At 42.7% G+C, this 21,014-nt stretch overlaps 1 protein-coding gene across 3 annotated transcripts in view; it reads left to right on the top strand.

The window, feature by feature from the left end:
* Positions 1-17,214: 17,214 nt before the first annotated feature.
* The window catches only part of FMR1 (fragile X messenger ribonucleoprotein 1), a 30,900-nt gene continuing 27,100 nt past the window's right edge, over positions 17,215-21,014 (top strand). For all 3 annotated transcript variants that reach the window (XM_064426947.1, XM_064426948.1, XM_064426946.1), the window contains exon 1: positions 17,215-17,448. In XM_064426947.1, the coding sequence (XP_064283017.1) occupies positions 17,398-17,448 (51 nt within the window). In that variant the 5' untranslated portion in view covers positions 17,215-17,397. The remainder of the gene's footprint in view (positions 17,449-21,014) is intronic.

The raw sequence follows: 21,014 nt of genomic DNA, 5'->3' as shown, positions 1-21,014 counted from the left end.
CGCCTGGAGAACAGACAAACATTTTTCAGTTTATGTTAATGCTAGATTTTAAAAATTATATATTTGAAAAACTTAAATTGCTTCGCTCCTATTTTTTCTAAATTGCAGTTCTTATTGCAAAACATATTCTTTCTATTTGCATGTTTTTCTCAGTGAAGTTGAGGAATTTCTTCAGGACATTGCTTTATTGCTTTGAGTAAGGTCTTTGCATTTCACAGTAGCAACCTGAAACCAGCAGCTTTTCTCTCTCAGGCTCTGAGAGAGAATGTAAAAGAAGGCATTGTGACATGACAAAAGCAGCAAGATATTATTGTCTGTTTAAAATCTTCAGAAGCGCTTTGAATGAAACATAGATTTCTCTTCCTAAGTTCAAAAAGCAATTATTAACTACATATCAACCTTAGAATTTTTTTTTCTGTCAGTCTGAGGCTAGCAGCAAACAACAAAAAAATGAGTAACAGTTGTACCAAGCCTTATACAACCTCATTTTCCTCTAAATACAAAACCTGCTCTCTGTTTTGCTATTCCAAAGCATCTAAATTACTTTTCTGAGACTTCAAATTAATTCACCCTGGCACTGAAAGTTCAGCCTCAAATGGTAAGATTTTGAGAAAAATAGAAGGATTCAAATGAAAGAATACACAAAGACTTTATTGCAGATTTCTTGAAGACAAAAACAGTTCCCAAATCAGTAGAGCACTCCAGCTCCAAGCATGAGCACACTCCTGACTGATACGTATATCAAAAACTGATAAATATTGTCATTGAAGTATCTGCTTGAGTTTTTAAGTTTAAAGCAGACTTGCATCTTTTCCTTATAATGGAGGAAAATCAGTTAAGTTACACAGATTCTTCTTGGTGCCTTTAAGAAGTAAAAGTGTCCTAGGAATTGTCAGTGTGACTTACTTCTTATCAATTATCACTTGAACAGAAGAAGACTGTAGATTACTTGGAAAAAAGATGGGAAAATACTTCAAAAAATGTCCTAAATAGGTACTATCAAAGCTAGCTTTGGATTTCTATCTTGTGGAGCTAGATACTGATCATATGTAAATCTTTAGTAAATTCTCTGAAATCTGTTAAAACTGTTTACATTGGTATGATTTAGAAAAGTCCATTTATTGAAGTGTACATTTCTCCTTTTTTTACCTGGGGAAGTTTTTCACCTACTTGTAGAAAGGTGCTATTTTATTCTGAAAAAAAAAAAATCTATTTTTTATTTGAAGATTTCTTTGGCAGAAGAGAAACTCAGTTGTAGAGTTGCTCTTAGAATCCTGTGGGAAATAAAAGAACAGAATATGCTGAAGGGTGGTTGGGAGGAAGGAAAGGAAATGTCTTCAGATATGTGTCACTATATTATTCTGATCTATAGAGGCCTTTCAGAGTGTAATGCAATGCAATTTATTTTAGGTGGCACAGCACCCCCACAAGGCACAATTTTGAACTGAGAGATGTCAAAATTGGGAGTGGAAGTATAAAGAGCCTAGCAGGGAACTGCTGCTTGCTCCTGGCACATGCTTATACAAAAATCCATTGGCTGTGAATAATAGTGGCTTTGCAAGCCAGGTAGAGAGAAGTGTGCAATAAAAGGTGAAAAAGTGCAGTGATTTCTGGTGCACTTTTCACACATCTCTGCGTGCAGTCGTGTTAGGAGAAGACTGCAATTCATGTAAATAAGTGTTGTAACAAATATAAGGATTAATGCTACTAAAAAGAGTCTTTTTGAATTCTGGAGGTGTCTGAATACTAAAGCCTGCTTATATTAGGAAAGGAATTAGAAAGAGGTTCTTTTCAATAATCACCTAGCCCTTCAGTGAATATTCAGAAGGAGCAATGCACACTATTTAAAATTAATAGCCTTAGCTCTCTTTCCTTGGAGGAAACTAAAACCCAGCAGGAAATTCGGGATGATATGCAATTTGTATGCATAAAACCAGGCACCTAAAGGCTGGATAAACTTCTTTAGCTTTCATCACCCTGAAGTCCACAATGCTCCTCCTGCCTTGGAAAAAGGAACTGCACATTTGTTATGCATGGTGTGGCAGTCTCTGGGACCTTTTTAACTTTACAGTTCTGAACACATTGCTACTTCCTGCCTTCTAGGACAAGCTCAACAATTCATGCAGCAGAAGATATTTTGGATTTGCAGATAAGCAAGCCATTTAGCGCCTGAAACATCTCTGCATTACAGGTCAATAGGAACTCTTTAGTCAGCTTTTTCCATTTTCTGTGTACAGAGGAAATTTCAAAACATGTCACTCAGCCTAAGAAACAAGCTGATGCTCAGACTAGTTATTTTTAAATGTGGGTCTTCACAAACAGAATATCTAACAGACTTCTTAATTTGCTATGCCACTTGTTGGCTTTAAATCTACAGCACCATTTAGCAACAAGACCAGTTTTGCTGTCAGTCTTGCTACCTGCAGTGTTGTACCACTACCTGCACCTGCAGTATTTGATGTCAGCCTGTGTGTTTAAACCAGAAGCAGCTTCAATTATAGTTTAAGCAAACTCTAGGGGTTTTGATCTAGTGGATCAGAATCTTACACTGCATCTGTTTTCATACCTACCATACATGAACTGAGGAGTTCTGAGTTTTTATATGGCTCTGGTTTGAATCCACACAAACAAGAAGTCCTGCATTTCAAATACGGGGGAGATGTGTTAGAGCTACACGGCAAAACAGTAACAGCAGGTGAGTTCTAGCCCTCCCTTTCCAGTATGTACTTTACCCATAGAAATTCTCTATTATGGTCAAATAAGTGTTGGACTGCTCAAATTAATGTGCCTGTACTGTAATCATTGTGCCACTGCCAACAACTACCTGAAATTGGAGCCTAAGGTGTTGAGAGCACCTTAAAATTTTGACTCTACACACGCCAAACTTGTTCTCATTATTCATTACAAACTTCACTTTAAAACAGGGACACAAACCTGCCAGTGCCTCTGCCTACTTATGTCCTTCTGTTCAGAAAACACAGAATACTGCCTTAGTGAACACTATGTGGAAAGCATTAAGATGGTTTGCAGTTTTCATTCCTTTCCATATGTCTTTTCTGATGAAATATCCTTCTTCTACCCAACCATTTCCACAAGTACCATACTCAGTCTCAAACTCTCTGAATGCCTTGTAAGTTCTACAACTGTGAAAAGTGATAAAAAGGTTTTCTATTATCTGCTTCCTTCAGCAGCTCCTTTTTTCCCCCCACTTTCTATTTAATGTAACTTAACAGACTTACTCAGAACTCCTTTCCAAGTTATGGCATAAATTTAATAGATGCAGAAATCATGTAGCTTACATTGCATATACCCTATACCCTTTCTCTAAAACCATTTTGCCTACTCCTATTGTCAGTAGTTTGGAACAAGGGCAAACGCACTCTAACTTTACTATGCCAGCCAAGTGAGCTCCCACTCCAGGCTCTCTCTGATGCAATAAGGCAGAACATGTAGGAAGAGGAAACTGCAGGAAATGTCTGAGAAGATGGTTGCTAGAAACCACAAAACAAAAAAGAAATGCAATGCATTTTGCAGATAAGTGTGAAAGAAGTCTGAAATAGAAAATAGAAAATCTAATAGGGAAGTAAATATGGAATGATAGACCAAAGAAAGCAGCAGAAATCAAGAACCTGACAAAGAGATCTGGGAAGTCAGTGTGTTAAACCTGAATTATTTGCTGAATACTTCATATTCTTACAGTATTCTAGATGCAGTTCAGTACTGATCATTTCTATTTCTTTGATTGTTCCAATTATTTTCTTTCTTTGGCTTTTACATTCTTTCTACCAAGCAGGACTTGTTGTTATATCCTGAGCTCATCTTTCTCTTTTATAAGCCACAACCTCAACCATGCACTCAGAAAACCAAGTTGGTATCTGATGCAATGAATTATTTTGGTGTTAGCAGAGGACCACCACCCACACCACCCAGTCTCCTGTGTATCCATAGGAGTGACAGCAGCCTGAAGCCTTCGGGTGGATCAAACAGATCAACCAACCTTTAAAACAAAAGAATTTCAGCTACAGACACAGTCTGCAAAGTGAAATCTCAAACTTTATGCCTCTCAAAACCAACTGCAATGAAAACTTAGGATAAAAGGGAAGCGATCTTGATTATTTCTTCCAATGTTAAAATCTAAATATAAGTAGTCTAAAAAAACCAATTTTTTTTTAGTGTATGTCAAACTCCAACAATACAGGCTGCCTGCAACAATGCTATTAATACAACCATTCTTATTAGCACATTTTTACCACAGGAAACATGATGTTATTGTTTCTAATCTCTAACATATTGAATAATATTTTCAACAAGATAATTCCAAGCACATTTCCTCTTGTAGCTATTTTATTACATTTCCTACAGATAATGCTTACAAAATTATCTCACTTATTGTTATTACTGTAGCCTCTGGCTTAGGAGACAAACTCTAATAAAAAGAAAAATTCTGTTTTACATTTTTAGTCCTAGCAAGGATAAAACCTTCCTGTGTATTATCAAAGCCCACAGTGGAAAGTGACCAAAAATCCATAAATAAATCCAACTTTTAAAATAATTCACAAACCTCCAAGTGTCAATCACCCTAGCCTATCAAACAGGACAAAATACCTTCAGCAATGTTTCTAAAGAAATTATAATTATTTTGTTTTATATGACTGAAAGATTAGAAGGCTCGTGGTGTATTTTAGGGAAAAAAGGAAGCAATAAATTAAATAGTCACTTGTTAATGACAGGCTTTCACACTGAGATAGGAAACCCAATGTTTTTACACTATGGAGTATCTGAAACTGTGGTGTGATAAGGGAAAATGGGAACTAATGTAAGCTGTTCTGTTTTATGGTACTGACCAAAAACAAAATTTATCTTGTTTTCTAGCTGAAAAACCTTTTTTTTTTTTTTTTTTCTCTATGCACAAGAATAGCTGGTCAAGCAAGCAATTCTAGGTGATAGCAAACAACTGTAATGCAAATGGTTTCCTGGGAAAATTGTACATTTAGTCTTCTGTGTAGTAGCTGGACAGTTAAAAATGAGTACCTATTATTCTTTTATTAAGACTGTCATCTGATAAGCACCCATTTACCAAGAATACAGCTTAGGAACCAAAGCTTCATGTTTTGACAGACACACTGTTGTAAATTTAATCAGTTTGGTTAAGTTCTTAATGGTGATTAATTTGACACAGACCAAGCAGAGTAAAGTTTTCAGGGAGCTCAGATTTTTATTGACATAGGTATTTCCCTACAAATAGCTACTGAAGAACATCCTGATTTTCTTCCATGTACATAGATTCATATCCTGCAAAATAAAAAAATGCTCCCCCAAACCCTAAGTTCTGTTATTTTATGTGGTAAAGTTTGAGTATTTTTCTACCTTTTTTTTCCTCTGTGTCTTTCTAATTTTGATCAAAATCACTGGGATTTGTCTTCCTGTCTGCAGACACCAAAGAAGATGTGTATTTGTTGAGAGGGTTGAATGGTTCGCACAGCATGTGCTTCAGGCTCTGAGAGAGCTGGAAATGTCTCTCACTGGTAGAATGACCAATGATGTTAGTCTGATCACTGTTTACTTAATTTAGGCTGAAAACAGTCTTAAAAGAGAGATCTCACTTGTGGTTCCTTTTCTGTCTTCCTAATGCCCTCTGCATTTTTATCTAAATATAGACCCTCACTTTTATCCTCAGATAATTCTTCATCAGTTCTGATGCACAATTTTGTCAACCACAGGGGCACAAACAGCCTCTCAATTACCTTTTTTCATTAAACAGAATCTCTGAATGACTTATTAATAACTCCTTTTCATGTTGGGAAGCTGTCAAAGTTCAAATCAGAGCAAAACCCATCAGCAGTAGCTAATTACTGCTACCCGAGCAGTGCTGATGTTTGACAGACCTGCTTCACACACAGAAGGGTCTACTCTGCTCCCACTCAGCTAGCACACAAAACTGTTCTTGACTTTACTAGGAATCATTCTTAGTTGATATTGGTTTTACTGGAGTGCCTAATTAAGGCAGAGCTCAGAGATAAGTCAGAAGGATGCTGTGCCACAGGCTGCCCATGCCTGCTGTCCTCCAGCACGACCACACGTGGTGGCTTTTCCTGCTGTCCTCCCCAGCACTCCTGCAGGACATGGGGAAGGGAGAATGGGGAAACAGACTCTCTGCCATTGCTCTCTTCAGCGACTATCTTGACTTTTTCACTCCATTCAGCTTCACCACCAACAAACTGCTGGCTTATACAGCTGCTTGACCATCAGAATGGAATTATATTTTCATTTACAGAATCAGATTTTCATGCCTTTCAGTGATCTCTTCTCTTTGGCCTTTCATCCCCTTCTCAATTGCATCATCCAGAGTTCTTTCTGTCTTGTCTGTAAAACTCTTACTATCATTTTGGAAATAGAGTCATAGTCCCTAATGCTTTAGCCCAGAGGCTGAGATTTATTTATTCTTTGTCCAATCAATAACAAATAGTTGAGACACTACCTGATGAGCAATATTGTTTCATTTCCTCTCCTCAAGTAGCCAGAGTCCTGCTATTCTTCCTCAGGCTGTTGTAAAGCACATAATGAGTTTCCAGTGGGCCAAAAGCTTTGACTACCTTCATTTTCTTCCCTTTTATGAGTGACATAACTAAAGGCTTTGATAAACTTTACATTTACTATAGGAAGTTTCTTGTTCTTATTGGTACAACAATTTGTGTTTGTACCACTTGGAAGTTGTTTTACATGAAAGTGCCACACTATTTCATTAAGACAAATTCCTGCAGGGAGTAGGATGCCTATCATCATAATGTCATGTAAGAACAATTGGTCTCTTGTGATTCTGACTGATAATGCTTGTCTCTTCCTGGGAAATGTTAGACAGCCATTTCAGAGACATTTTTCTTTGTTCAGAGATGCTTTTCTCAGCAGTTGGTTAACTGTGTCTTCTGTTATTTTATCCTTCCATGTTCATCAGCTACTCTTCAGCAACATCTGACATCCCTATAAATCCTGTGTGGTAGAACCTGTGTCCACACTCAAATCTTTCTTTGGTATAGTTTCCAGCTCAGAACATCTGCTGCAATGTACTCAGCAGATGAGCTTTAACAAGGCACTGAAAGAGTCAATAAAGAAGAAAAATAGTGCCTCTTAAGCTTTATTCTAACCACAGATGTGGCATTTTAATATTTAATGAAAACCGGACATGGACATCACTTCTTGTTCCATCAAATAGCATGAATATCTGAACATGCCTGAAATGCAGAATTACTGCACCATTACAGAATCACAGAAGAATTTATATTGGGAGGCATTCTGAAGGCCAAGCAGTGCAACTCTGTTCTTAGCTGGGCAGCTTAGATGCTGCAGACTGAAGCAGGAGATGACCAGAGGAACCCTGACCTCATTGGAACAGCAGGAAAGCTCTGGGGCACTTCTGCTCAGCAGAGCCCTGCCCCAAAACAACCAGGACTCCAGTATGGGTGGAGAGGTGTAGCTGGTGACTGCAGAGTGAGAAAATAACCTGGGCTTCCTCGTGGTGATGTTTTGCATGTCACCAACCCAAGCTTTTGTTTTTCAGACCAGGTCATGCCAAGCTGCCCACACTCTCAGGCAGCCAACACCAGTCCCTGCAGCTGGTGCAGAGGAAAACACCTCTGCAAGAGGAACCCAGTCCTTCACTCACTGAAATCTGAAGTTTTCCTTCCAAAGTTAAAATTTTCTTTCACTAGCTGCCAGGCTCAGCAATTTTTCTTATTTCAAGAAATTGAGAGAGCACTCATAAAATAAATATACTAGTCCTGTTTTCCTTCTCTGTCTGAAATCTCTTCTGAAAAATGTTACGTGTACAAAAGGAAAGCTGATGCATTGAGTGAATCACACCTCTTCAAAATGCAAATCAATAATCACAACTGACATCAAAAGACTGGAGTTCTGCCAAATCTTTTGTAAAGGTGTAAATTGTTAATCTAACATCTAGTACAGGCCTAGATGTTTTGACAATAATATTAACAAAAGCAGATGTATAAAGTGGGGAGACAAATTAGTTCTGATGAAACTCTACTTTAGCAACTTTCCCTTTAATATCGTGATGGTTTTCCTGAAAATCTCATTTGATTTGGTTAACTGATACATTATTGAAGTGGAGCCTTTCAAAGAGTAAAGAGTACAGCACCAAAGTTTTTCCTGTTGAATGAGAAAATTTAGTTGACTTTTCATTACAACCCAAGAGAGCTAAACCTCACTCTCCACTTTCAGTACATAAGATTTTCTTTGAAAGGCTGTGAAAATGAAAAAGATCTCTAAGCTGAAAAGAACAGGACCATTAAAGTAAAATAGGTTTAGTCCAGTTAAAGGGTTCATAAGGGAACATCAGGATTTGACACATGCACTGCACAAGTGCTTGACAGTCTTCTGAGAGCCTGCAAGAAATGGAAGAACACTCTAGGTCATGTTTTTTAAGACAGCTCTCAAAATTAAAATACATAATAAGCAGCATAATAAAATTCAGCATAATAAAAAAAAAATCCTTTGTAAGAGTCTAAATTTACAAAAACAAAAATAAAAGGTATTATAAGCTTTTAGTGTGTAATTTATTTCAAGCATTCCTCCTGGGTTCTGTGAGACACTGCGAGTCCCAGGGCGGTATTTAGGGAGACAGCGCGGTGTGCTGTCCCCACGGCGCAGGGGACGCAGGGACAGCACCACGAACCGGGGCGCCCGCGGCCCGAACCGGCACCGGCACCTCTACAGCCGCCGGCACCGGCCCCGGCACAGCCACTGGAACAGACACCGGCACAGACACCGGCACAAACACAGGCACAGCCACCGGCCCCGTTCCCGGCCCCGGCCCCGTTCCCGTTCCCGTTCCCGGCCCCGCTCCCGTTCCCGGCCCCGTTCCCGTTCCCGTTCCCGTTCCCGGCCCCGTTCCCGTTCCCGTTCCCGGCCCCGTTCCCGGCCCCGTTCCCGTTCCCGTTCCCGTTCCCGTTCCCGGCCCCGTTCCCGTTCCCGGCCCCGTTCCCGTTCCCGTTCCCAGCCCCGTTCCCGTTCCCGGCCCCGTTCCCGTTCCCGTTCCCGTTCCCGGCCCCGTTCCCGGCCCCGTTCCCGGCCCCGTTCCCGTTCCCGTTCCCGTTCCCAGCCCCGTTCCCGGCCCCGTTCCCGTTCCCGGCCCCGTTCCCGTTCCCGTTCCCGGCCCCGTTCCCGGCCCCGTTCCCGGTCCCGTTCCCGTTCCCGTTCCCGTTCCCGGCCCCGCGCGGCGCACGGGCTGTCCTGGCGCGCCCTCCCGTGGCCGCAGCCCGGCACTGCGCTCCGGCGGCCTCGCCCCGCGGGGCCGCAAAGGGAGGGACGGGAAAGGCGAGCTCATGCGAAGAGATAGCGGAAAGAGACTGGGAAAATAAAAAGTGAAAGCACAGCTGTGTCCAGGATGTATGACAAAGACTGTGTTTTGAACTAGTACAGAATAAAACATCAGCTACTGGGACAAAAATGTAGATATGTCAACCAAAAAACAAAAAACCACCCAACCAAGAACAAACAAACAAACCAACTACAACAAAAAAAGCATAACTAAAAGACTGCTATTGCAGGGTATTTTTTTTTTTCTTTTGCTTGTTTTTGGTTTTGCTTTTGTTTTTTTTTTTTCTTTCACACACACTTCATCTGTTGCCACAGCGTAAGATTACAGCATTGTTTTCTATAACAATTTAGTGGGAAAATAAAAATCATTTAAGTTACATACGCTTCTAATAGGAAGTTAAATATCACAGTCTGTCAGGAGAATGACATTTTATATAGTAGTTCCATAGCAGTTCCCTCCAGGGTCAATACAAATAACATTATGGCCATATAAATGTACTGGCATATATGGCCTTTGAAATACAGACTTATTGCTCCTCAACATCACTGGGAATTCTGCTATGGATTAGAAAGAGTCATGTGATGTTTTCAGATTAATTTCAGCTAAAAGTTCGGTATATTCAACAGTCATCAACCTTCATAAATCTCTGTATCAGCTTCAGACTGAAGCCTCCTGTTCCTGCACACAGCAATACAAAGGCCTGATGGTCACCCAATGGATTTACAATAGGTGCTGGAAAAACATGCCCATGTTCTGTGTTATACACTCAGACGAGTATTCTAGAAATGTCAATCTACTGTACCAAAAATTTTCTAGTTTAGAATGAATAGAAATGTAGACTCTCTAAGCTCGCAAGTTCCATCTTTGATATTGTTGCTGATTGTGCAGAATCAGCTTAGGGAAATTAGTTGAATGTATTACCAATCAAAATCAGACCAGGAAAATGAAAAGTAAAAAAAAACCCTAAAAACACCTTCCCCCCCCCACCTCTCTTTCCTTCATGGGCTTTATTCCCAATTCTCTACCTCCTGCCCCCAAAGATGCCACGGAACGGGGAATGGGGGTTATGGTCAGTTCATAATTTGATGTTTCTGCTGCTGGTCTGCCATCAGGAGAACTTCCCCTGCTCCAGCATGGTTCCCTCCTATGGGACACAGCACTTCAAGAACTTCTCCAGCGTGAGTCCCTCCCACAGGCTGCAATCCTCCAGGCACAGGCTGCCCCAGAGTGGTTCACAAGTCCTTGTGGCAAACATGCTCCAGCAGGGGCTTCTCTCTCCATGGGGCCAGATCCCTGCCATGAGCCTGCTCCAATCTTCCCATGGGTCACAGCCCCCTTTGGGCACATCCCTGCTCCTCCCCGGGCTGCAGCTGGATCCTGCTGCCAGCACCCCCCTGTGCTGCAGGGCACAGCTGCCTCTCCACGGGCAGCACCAGGGGCTGCAGGGGTACCTCTGCTCCGGCACCTGGGGCACCTCCTGCCCCTCCTGCACTGCCCTGCCTGTCTGCAGGGCTGCTCCTCTCACACATTCTCACTTCTCTCTCTGGCCACAATTACTCCCAGTATTTTTTTTGTTTCCCTTCTTACGTATGTCATCACAGAATCATTATTATCATTCCTGATGGGCTTGGCCTTGGCACCAGTGGCAGGTCCATCCTGGAGCCGGCTCTCATTGGTTTTGTCAGACATGGGGGAAGCTTATGGCAGCTTCTCACCTGCCACGCCTGCCATCCCCTTCCCACTCACTACCAAACCTGGCCAGCACAAAGTGATGAGCGCTGTCCTTTAACACACAGACAGGGGCTGGCTGGAAACTCACTGAAGACCCTTGTGGAATCCATCCAAGTGTGACTGACCACAGCCTCCACAGTCTCCATCTGCTTAGGGCCCCTGAAATGCAGGGCTGCACTTGCCTCCCTCTCCACGTAGTCAAGAGAATCAAGGCCATTTTGATGCCAGTAACTTTTGGATAAAACTCTTAATTCTATGAAGGAAAGCCACCCCAGGTAGACCAACTCTTAATGCACCAAGATCTTTCCTTTTCTAATCACAGCTTCAATGCCTATACTCATGATGATCATAGAATTTTAAGTTTATAGTTCTTGGAGATAAAAGCTCTTATTCAAAGGCTGTATGTTCATATTAGAAGTCCCTGACCTGAACTGAGGGCTGCTGTGTGACCCAGCATGCACACTGCACACAGGACAGTGGTTAACCACCATGGGGGTGGTTATGGATGCTTCCAACCATGGGAAAACAACAGAACACTTCTCTTGTATTGCATTCTAACAGTTGTATCCCAAGTTTTTCTAAGGGTTTTTTTTTTTCTGTTTAAATTAATTCATTTTCAAGATACACGTAATTCAGAGATATTCAAGATACACAGAATTCATTTTCACTTTCATCTCATGTTATTTGGTTAGTGACTAAAAAAAATAGCTGAGTAAACCAACATGCAGTTTTTCATATGAGTGTGAATGGTGTCTGTCAAAAAGGACTGTTTACAATACTAATATGCTTCTGCAAAGGAAATAACGTGCAGGTTTAATATAATGACACATATTTGTGGGGTTACGAGAGAAGTGGGTGGAAGCTCATGAGTGGGAGCTGAAACTGAATAATTAAGCAGCAAAATGCTATATAGTACACTTTCAAATTCACTGACATGCAAAAAAAGGAAATCTGCTGCTGAGAGTTGTGGACCAACCTGATATACAGCCATAGTTCTGGAAGAATGCAGAAATTACCATTAATTTTACATCAGACCTGTTATTCCAACAAATAACATAACATGAAGCAAATAAGAAAGAGATTACCCACCAACACAATTATTTCACAGTTGCGTTGAATGACAATGTTGTTTTTAGAATAAGCAAACTGAGGTAGAGCTTGATAGCTTAATAGGTAATATTTCAAAACCACATATTTTTAGAAAATTATATCTGTGTAAGCTAAAAATTGTAAAAACCTCCTGAAGTTCAGATTTCAGTATTTAATTAGACCCTTCTCTGTGAAACTGGGAGGCTTCTGTACTGCAGGCACAAAGCAGTCTTAAATCCCTCAGCCTTCTTTCCATATTGAGGTCAGGAAGACACAGTATACCGCAGAAACTGAAAACCACTTGTGGAAACATATATCTACACTGAAGCAGAATCTGTGGCAAAAATGAACCTTGGATGGCTCTCCACTCCCTAGATACCATACACAAAACTACATATTCAGAGGCAGAGGTGAACTAATGACTTATAAAAGAAACAGAAAAACAGTCAAGTTCCATTGAAGGTCAGCTTAAATAATTAAGACAGAAAATCAATAGACTAGTTGGCTCTTCCCACTAATATATTTTTACAAGGTTAAAGATTACCCACCATCCTAATACATGAAATGAAGAATTTTTTAAAATCATTTTACAATATTCAGGTTTGTCCTTTTGCGATTGTTCTGCTTTTTTTGCCTCTCCAAGTGAACACTACCTGACAGAGTATTTTATTAGCATTCCCAGAGAAAGTTCACATTAGCTATTCAAAGAACTGAATGAACAGCCATCACATAATCTGATACAGTAAATTTCAAATCTTCCCTAGTTTAGTTCAGCTTGTCTTCACAAGCTCTGGGAATACCCACTGCTCTACATCCTGATTGGGATATCTGTCACTTCTGTGTATCACTTCAGTCAAGGACAAGCTAATAAAGCTAATAAAACTGCAATATTTTGGTTATATTTAACCTTCAGCTATTATTGATTATTCATAAAGCAATGCCAAAGAAGTTTTTCAGCTTTGTATCTCTATTAACTGTAACTGCTTCTTCCAAGTGCTGATCTGGTTATCATAACATCACCATTTCAGTGAAGTTATAGAAAAGCCTTTATTGAGGATATCATGCCAACTAACAAGAAAAGAACATCAGACCATCTTTATCAGAGTGTAATAGTCTTCTGCCCCCTAAAACTTTTGGCTGCAGCTTTAAACTGACAATACAGCAGTCTGAATTGTTTTGTCTCATTGCAACAACTCAGAATCCTATATATCTCACATGAACGCAAAGTCCCTTTGTCTCAGTATCACAGTGTCAGAAACAAGATCCATATATTGTGACTACCAGTCTTAAATGGAAATATGAAGTATCACCTGTCTGGCATGCCACAGATCATAAAGGAGGGGACAAGGAGTCAGCCAGGAGAGGCTGCCATGTGAAGTAATGCACAAGGAAAATCAGCAGACAGAAATTTGAAAAGCTGAGTTAAAATCTCTATGAATCTTGTCAAGACTGCAGCCCAAAATAGGTGTGTAAGTAAGACTGTATAAAATTCCATTAAGAGACTCTGATAGTTAATTGGATTATCATCTTTTTATAAGAATGTTTCATGACTAACTCTTATCTGTAGTCCCTGACCATCCCTTTAGGTAAATCTCTCTAGGTGAGGAAAATACTCAGTAGTTCCTGTTCCTCTCAGCCCAGTGTCTACAGGAAGAGTCTTTCACTGAGCAGGGTGTTGGGGGAGACTGACGGCTGCTGCTGTTTTGAAAGGTTGGCCCCAAGGGCTACATTTTAAATTCTTAACTCCTTCAATGTATGGAATCAAGGCTGCCATTTCCTAGTGAAGGTCCATGAACAACTGGAACATCTAAGATACAAATCCTCAGAAAAAAAGCATTAGTTAAATTTGTACCAATTATCAAGGATCATATCCTCTGATATGATCGAGGAGTGTCACTCACCTTCAACTTCCTGAGGAGATGGGAAGGGACCTTTTTCTTACATTCTCTATAAATATTTAAGAAGGCATTTGAGTGAATAAAAGCCAAAGTTGTTTTCTTTTGCCTTTTAATTATTTGAATGATGAAAAGAGGTCTTTCAAATTACGAGGGCCACAAATCCAGTCAGCAGATCATCCTGCAAGCACCAAGCTGTGCAGATCTGAGTATAAAACAGAAGTACTGGGTTTCTATTCTATCTTCAGGACCAGACCCAGGACTTGGAACAGGTCGGTAGAGACCAGGAAATATAAAAGAATTCAAGGAGGTGGAGGGGTGGGGGATTTTGGTTGAATTATAAAAGTCACTGCACTCATCAGGGCTGGAACTAGATGATCTTTCAGGTCCCTTCCAACCCTAATCCTTCTGTGATTCTATGATTATGTATATCAATGAAGTCTAATATTTAAATTAAATAACATTTTACCTTTAATAGTAAAAGACTGTAATGGAATTACTGACATGTATTTTTATAGTGTCACCACATTTGAAATAAGACACATTGGAAAAGATCTAGTTTACTGGAAGTCTATCTAAGAATTAGTTACTTAATTTGTAAACACATTGCAGAAGGCATGGACAGTTCGGTCTGAAGACACTTCATAGTAAAAATCAAAGTAAAACTGGAAAAACTGAGAAATTTGAAAAGCAAGAGGAAAGATTAGGAGTAAATGAACAGATAAACTAGGGAGTGGGCTCTGGAGATATTTGCATGCTCTCATTAAGTAGACAAGGATTAGAACATTACTAGTCAGGTCAAAATAAAGAATGTTAAAGTTAAGCAATGGCAAAGAAAATTTAAGTTAAGCATGATGGAAGATTATACAGTACAGCAGCTTTTATCTTGGGGAGAGTAGTGAAATCATCACTGGAAGAGCTAAATTAGACACCTTTATATTTTGATTGCTCAGAGATAATCTGTCTTCATGACAGCAACCTATTTGAAAAAAGAGATTATGACAAACAATGCATGAAAAAAAAGAAAGAAATACAACAAAACTTCATGTAACTTTCAGAGTTGGGCATCATCACTCCTGGCAACTGTTGAAATGTTGAGTTGAACCATTTATATGGTTTCCACTTAAAAAAAAACCAAACAAGTTACAACAGTGACCCATTGTATCTAAATTCCTTCATGGAGACTATGTAAGATTTAATCTGGCTGGTGGGGTTTTATCCACACAAAAAAACTCGTCATTGCTCCTCTGTTCCTCATCTTTAAATTTTTCTTTCTTCAGTTTCTCTTGGACCCTCTGGCATCCCCAAGCAGGTCCATCCTGTGACTGATTGTCTAATGAGTGCAATGGGTGTAGAATCTCACCACAACTCGTGTAGGGAGAGCATCACACACACATTCAGAGAAATCACAGCCAGAGTAATACATTGTGATTTTTGAGCATAAAGGGGTAACAGTTCGGATTTTTTTTCCTTCTCTGATTCTTTGAAGTTATGTTAGAAAACATAAAGATGCTAACATTTGTGCAGGTCTAACATAAAGCTGAACAAGAAGCTTTTGTGCCAGTGCACTCTCAAGCTGTAGATGTTCCATCATACTGGAGCTCTTTATTCACCACCAGTTTCTACAGTGTAGAAACTGTGCAACATCACATTGAAATGTCCATGAGGTTTTAAGTGCAGCTGAAGGATGCAGTCAATGATATTGGAGATATTTTCCAACATTATGGAATCTACAGTCCTAAAATAATAGTGTGTGTTACACAGAGAACTTGTGTGTTGAACAAAAGAGAACTTGTGTGTTGAACAAAGGAACTGCTACGGGGCGAGGCAGGGGAATCATCCCTTCAGCTCAGCTCGGCTTGGGAGCTGTTCAGGTCTTCAGCAGAACCACCCCTGCAGGAGCAGGACCATTCCCAACGCAGAGTCACAAGTCACAGGATCACAGAATGTCCTCAGTTACTCGCAAGAATCATCAAACTCCTGACCCTGCACAGGACAGCCCCAAGAATCCTCGTGCCTGAGCATTGTACAAACACTTCTTGAGCCCCCGCAGCCTTAGGGCTGTAACTGAGAGCTCGTTTAGTGCTCAGTCATCCTCTGGGTGCAGAACCTGCTCCTGACACCCAACCTGAACCTCCCCCGCTGCAGCCTCAGGCCATTCCCCGGATCCTGTCACCGGTCACCATGAGAGCAGCGTTCTCTCTCACAAGGAAGCTGCAGACTGCGATGGGGCCTCCCCGCAGTCTCCTCCCGGCTGAACAGACTAAGTGCCCTCAGCTGCTCCTCACAGGGCTTCCCTTCAAGGGCCTTCACCATGCTCGTGGCCTCCTCTGGACAGGAGCTTTAGCTCTTTCTTATACTCTGGTGCCCAAAACTGCACAAAGGACTCAAGGTGTGTGCTCAATTCACATTTATTGTTAACTCCTGGCCATGGCCAGGCAGGCAGAGCCCACTGCACGGCTGAGCCTTCCTCCTCACAGAGCAGCCCCTCAGGTACCGACACCGAACCGCACGGGCCCGGCCGCCATGTCCCCCTCCATCCCAGCAGCCCCCGCGCTGCTCGGACCGTCATTCCCTTCGCCTCGCCCCGGGCCCCGCAAGGCCATCGCTCCCCGGGGCCGTTACTCGGCGCCGTTTGGGGCCTCGGCACCGCCCCCGCCTGAGCGCGGCCCGGGCCGAGCCGGGCACAGGACACGGGGCCGCGGCCACACACGGCCACACACCCCCCGCCATACGGGCCTGGCCGAGGGAGCCGCGCGCCCCGACCAGCGCCGGTCAGGCCGCGCGGTCTGATTGGCCGGCAGTGCCGGTCACTCAGGCGCGCGGCGCGGCACCGCGCGACCCGATTGGCCACCGGGGCGGTCACTCCGGCGCGAGACGGCCGGGGAGGGGGAGGGAGGCGGGACCTCGGCCCCGCAACTGCCGGGTTCGCGCGCGCCCCGCGCCACTGCGGCTGCGCGCGCGCGGGGCCGTTACAGAGGCGGCGGCGGCGGGTGGGCGAGCGAGCGGCGCGCGCCGGCCCCGGGCCCGCTCCCGCCCCGCCCCTCCCGCGGTCACGTGGCGCGGGCCCCGAGCGCTCGCGTGCGAACCGGGCGCCCTGCGCGCGCCCCCCGCGCGCCGCCCGCCGCCGTTTCGGTTTCATTTCCGGCGGCCCCGGGCCCGCAGCGGCGGCGCCGAGCGGAGCCCCCGGCGCTGCCCCCCGCTCCCGCCCAGGGTGGCCACACCCCCGGGCTCGGCGTGAACCGAGCGCCCCCGCCCCGCACACACACACCGCTCCTCCCCCGCCTGCGCCGGCACAGAGAAAGGGAAGGGAGGCGGCGCCGGGCCCGGGTCTCCCGCACCGCGCACAACATGGAGGAGCTGGTGGTGGAGGTGCGGGGCTCCAACGGGGCCTTCTACAAGGTACCGGGTGCTCGCGGCCGGGCCGGGCCCCAGGGGAGGGAGCGGGCACGGCAACGGGAGGAGGAGGAGGCGGCGGCGGCTCCTCCTCCTCCCCGCGCTGAGGGAGAGCGGAGGCCCCGGGGCAGGAAGGCGGAGGGAGAGCCCGGCAGGGGTGGAGGCCGCGGCGGGTCCCTCGCGGCGGCCGCGGGGAGCGAGCCGGGGCCGCCGGGGCTGAGCGGACTCGCGGCCCGGTGAGGAGCGGGGAGGCCTCGGGCCTTCCCCTTTGTGGGAAGGGGCGCCCGGGCCGCCCGGTCCCGGCGCTCAGCGAGGATCAGCGCTGGGATGGGGCATTAATTGCTAAATCCTCAGCTTTTGTCGCTACTTAAGGAAAGTCTCTCTCGCCGTCCGGGTTTCCCGGAGAGCTGCACTGCATGAGCACGGCCTGCGAGGCGGGGAGAAGGGGGGCCCTCCTTAGTACACATTCCTGATGAAATGCTGTGTGATTCTGGCTCCTAATGCCATGGCAGGGGAAGCTGCCTAGTGATGTTAAAGAGAGCATTGCTTGGCCACATATATCTGTGCTGAGTCCCTGAATACATGTGGATATCAAATGTACTTCTTCTTACAGAAATTAACTAATGGCATTGCATGTTTGTTTCCAAGCCCTTGTGCTTAATGAAGCCATCACTGAGCCTTGAATGTATGAGCACGGAATATGTTTTATTAATACCGTGTAGTATTGTGTGGCTTTGCATGAGCTGGGTTGTATTAATCAGCTTATTGATAGGGTATAATTCGGAGTTTTACAGAAAATAAAATTCGGATGTGGTAGGTTTGGGCCTACTCTCATTGACCTGCTATCAACATACCAGGAACAGTCATGGATCAGTTCCTGCAGGTCTCCCATGCTTTAAGTGATCCTAGGACTTTAAAAATTGGGCCTAGTTATAGTGTGACATCCAATATTTATGGTAGCAATGAAGGACTGGGTAGAGTTTCACTCTCACGTGTTCCTGTGGTGAGCCAGGTAGATATCCAAATGATGTAGTTCCAACACCTCTGAGTTTTTCTAAGAAAAAAAGACCTCTTAGAAGCTTATTTTTAAAATACATGTGCTAGTATCCTATTCTGAAATTTTTTTTTTTTTTAAAGTATGTGATACAAATCAGTGGTAAATAAGCATCCTGTGAGCTCACAGTGCTGTAGTCAAAGTTCTACATCTGTATATTGCTTCCTGGAATTAAATAATCTAGCACTTTTAAAAATCAGTTTTACATTTTTAAAGGTACAATATTTGGTCAGAAAGAAGCAAAAGGAGTAAATGCATGGCACAGTAGAACTTTTAATGAGGCTTTCATCAAATTATAGTAGTTACACGATGATGTGAAAGAATGATGGTAATAATGACATGGTACATTCTTTATTGACAAATATTATTGAATAAACCTGGGAGAAATGAAAGCTTCTGAAACTTTTATTGTTTATGTTCAAGTTTGACACCATGGGGCCCTGCACCCCTTATGTGTGGGTGAAAGCTTAATTTGAGCATATGTTCATGGAAGCTTATTCATGATTTAGTGTATCCACGTTCTAACACAGACATTGCCCCAAGCAGTATGGTTATGTTTGTCCTTTAACTTCTAGAAATTTTAACAGGATTTTGTTTGTTTCCTCTTTATCACTAACCAAGCAGCTTTGGTTCAGTTATCTAAAGGGAAAAATGGGCATATGGATTTCTGTCTTCACCTGAATTACCTCTTGAGATGGAGCATCATGCTTTAAATAAATGCAACATATTTTTTAAAATAATAAAAAAGTGGGAGTTGTTTTACACTCTATGCAGTAATGTTCAGTATAAACCAGCAATTTTCCTCTAGTTTCCCTCAGTTTGAATTACTTGAAGTCTAATTACAGATTTTTCTTTCATCATTATGTCTGAGTATTACTCTGTTATAAAGTAATGTATTTTTTTTTTTTTTAGTTTTATGCCCACCTTATAGGTTGGCAGTTTGGTTGTAAAAAATGAACGTTGACCCAGCATAACAAGAAACGTGCAGTGATGTCAAGTGTGAATTTAATTGTAGGATGGTTTTATTTTTTCCTTTTTAAAAGTTTAAGCAGCCTCCTGAGAAGTGATTTACAGCAGTAATGTTTCAAACAAACCAAAAGCAAAACAATTCTTTTATTCAGTCTCAGGATTTACTGATAACTGGTGACAATTTCTGTGGCTTTGAATAATTCTGAATCAATGAGAATATGTAAATTTTTTGGAAAAATACACCTCTCTTGTTACTAAGACATGGAAGGGGGAGGAGTTTGAGGCTGCTGTAGTCAGGATGGGATGAAGTGGCTCAAGTAGGCACCCAGTTGTGGCTTCAGCTTTTCATAGCCTCCTTTTAGGTCTCTCTGAGAACCTGAACATTTTTGAGTGTTCCCACCAGCATCTGGATCTTCACAGTACAAAACTGCCCACCTAAGCCCTGCTGAAAGTAACAAAGCAGTGTTTTGTGAGATCTATCCAGAGGATTCATGTCCCACACAAAACACAGGAGATGGTTTGAGGATGCCTTCATAGCCAGCTGTAAGATCTGAACTCAAATTTCATCCTGGTCAGGTGCACTGGAGTACTGGAGTGTTTTGATGTGACTGCTGTAGTGCAGGCTAGTTCTTTCTGAATGGAATTAAAATAATGCTTAGTGCATACTTTGTACTTTCCTGATTTTTTTTTCCTTCTTGCCTAAGATGAATTATTCCATGGAAAGCACAGTGCAGTAAATGGGCATGATTCAGGGATAATTGACAATCTGGTACCTAGAGATGCTTAGTCATGACTTGCTGTGTGGTTGGGCCCAGAATCCTTGGAAAGAAAATGTTAGATTTCCTTACTTATTTTATGAAGACTGGTCCAACAACCACCAGGGCTGTGAATCCAAGGGGAGGAACCTGCCTTTTTGCAGCTCACAGCCAGGTAACTGAATCTGGAAGGTGTGCAGTATTAGGACATATCTTCTCATGTCTTTTCTTGCATAGGAGTAGTAAATTGGATTTTGAAGTTTTTATTCACAGAGGACTAACAGATAGTCTTTGCCTAATCTTTTTGAGATTAACTTTACGTATTTCCCTCTAAAAGGGGACATGCTGGATGCCTTTCCAACATGGGATTGATTTTTCTTTTTGAGTTGGGGAGTGATTCTCTTTTGTGTCCTCTGCTAAAGATGGAAAGCATCCTGCTTATGAGGCAGTCAGTTTTGTGATGGTGTTTGTTGTTAATATCTCTGTGTCTGTAACCCAATTTTTGCCTTTTCTTGCTCTATAACCTTGTGAAAATCTTCCACTTTTTATCCCAGTAGTTTCAGCGCCTTGCTGTTGTTTGCTTGGTTTTATAGATAACTTCATTGAAGCTACAGCTGATAAAATAATTCATCTTTCTTACTACTTTATTACTCTGGGTCTTACTATTAGTAACTGTTCCTGTGGCCCTCTGTATCCATTTTTTTTCTTTTCACTGTTCCATGCAGACACCCTCAGCCAATACCTCCAGTCTCTTTGTACATCCATGAGCCTGTCTGCTCAGTCCTTCTGAGGAT

This window comes from Passer domesticus, chromosome 7, assembly GCF_036417665.1.
Source record: "Passer domesticus isolate bPasDom1 chromosome 7, bPasDom1.hap1, whole genome shotgun sequence".
Taxonomy (NCBI): domain Eukaryota; kingdom Metazoa; phylum Chordata; class Aves; order Passeriformes; family Passeridae; genus Passer; species Passer domesticus.
Note: the sequence above shows the minus strand (reverse complement) of the source record. Positions and strands in the feature narration are given on the sequence as shown.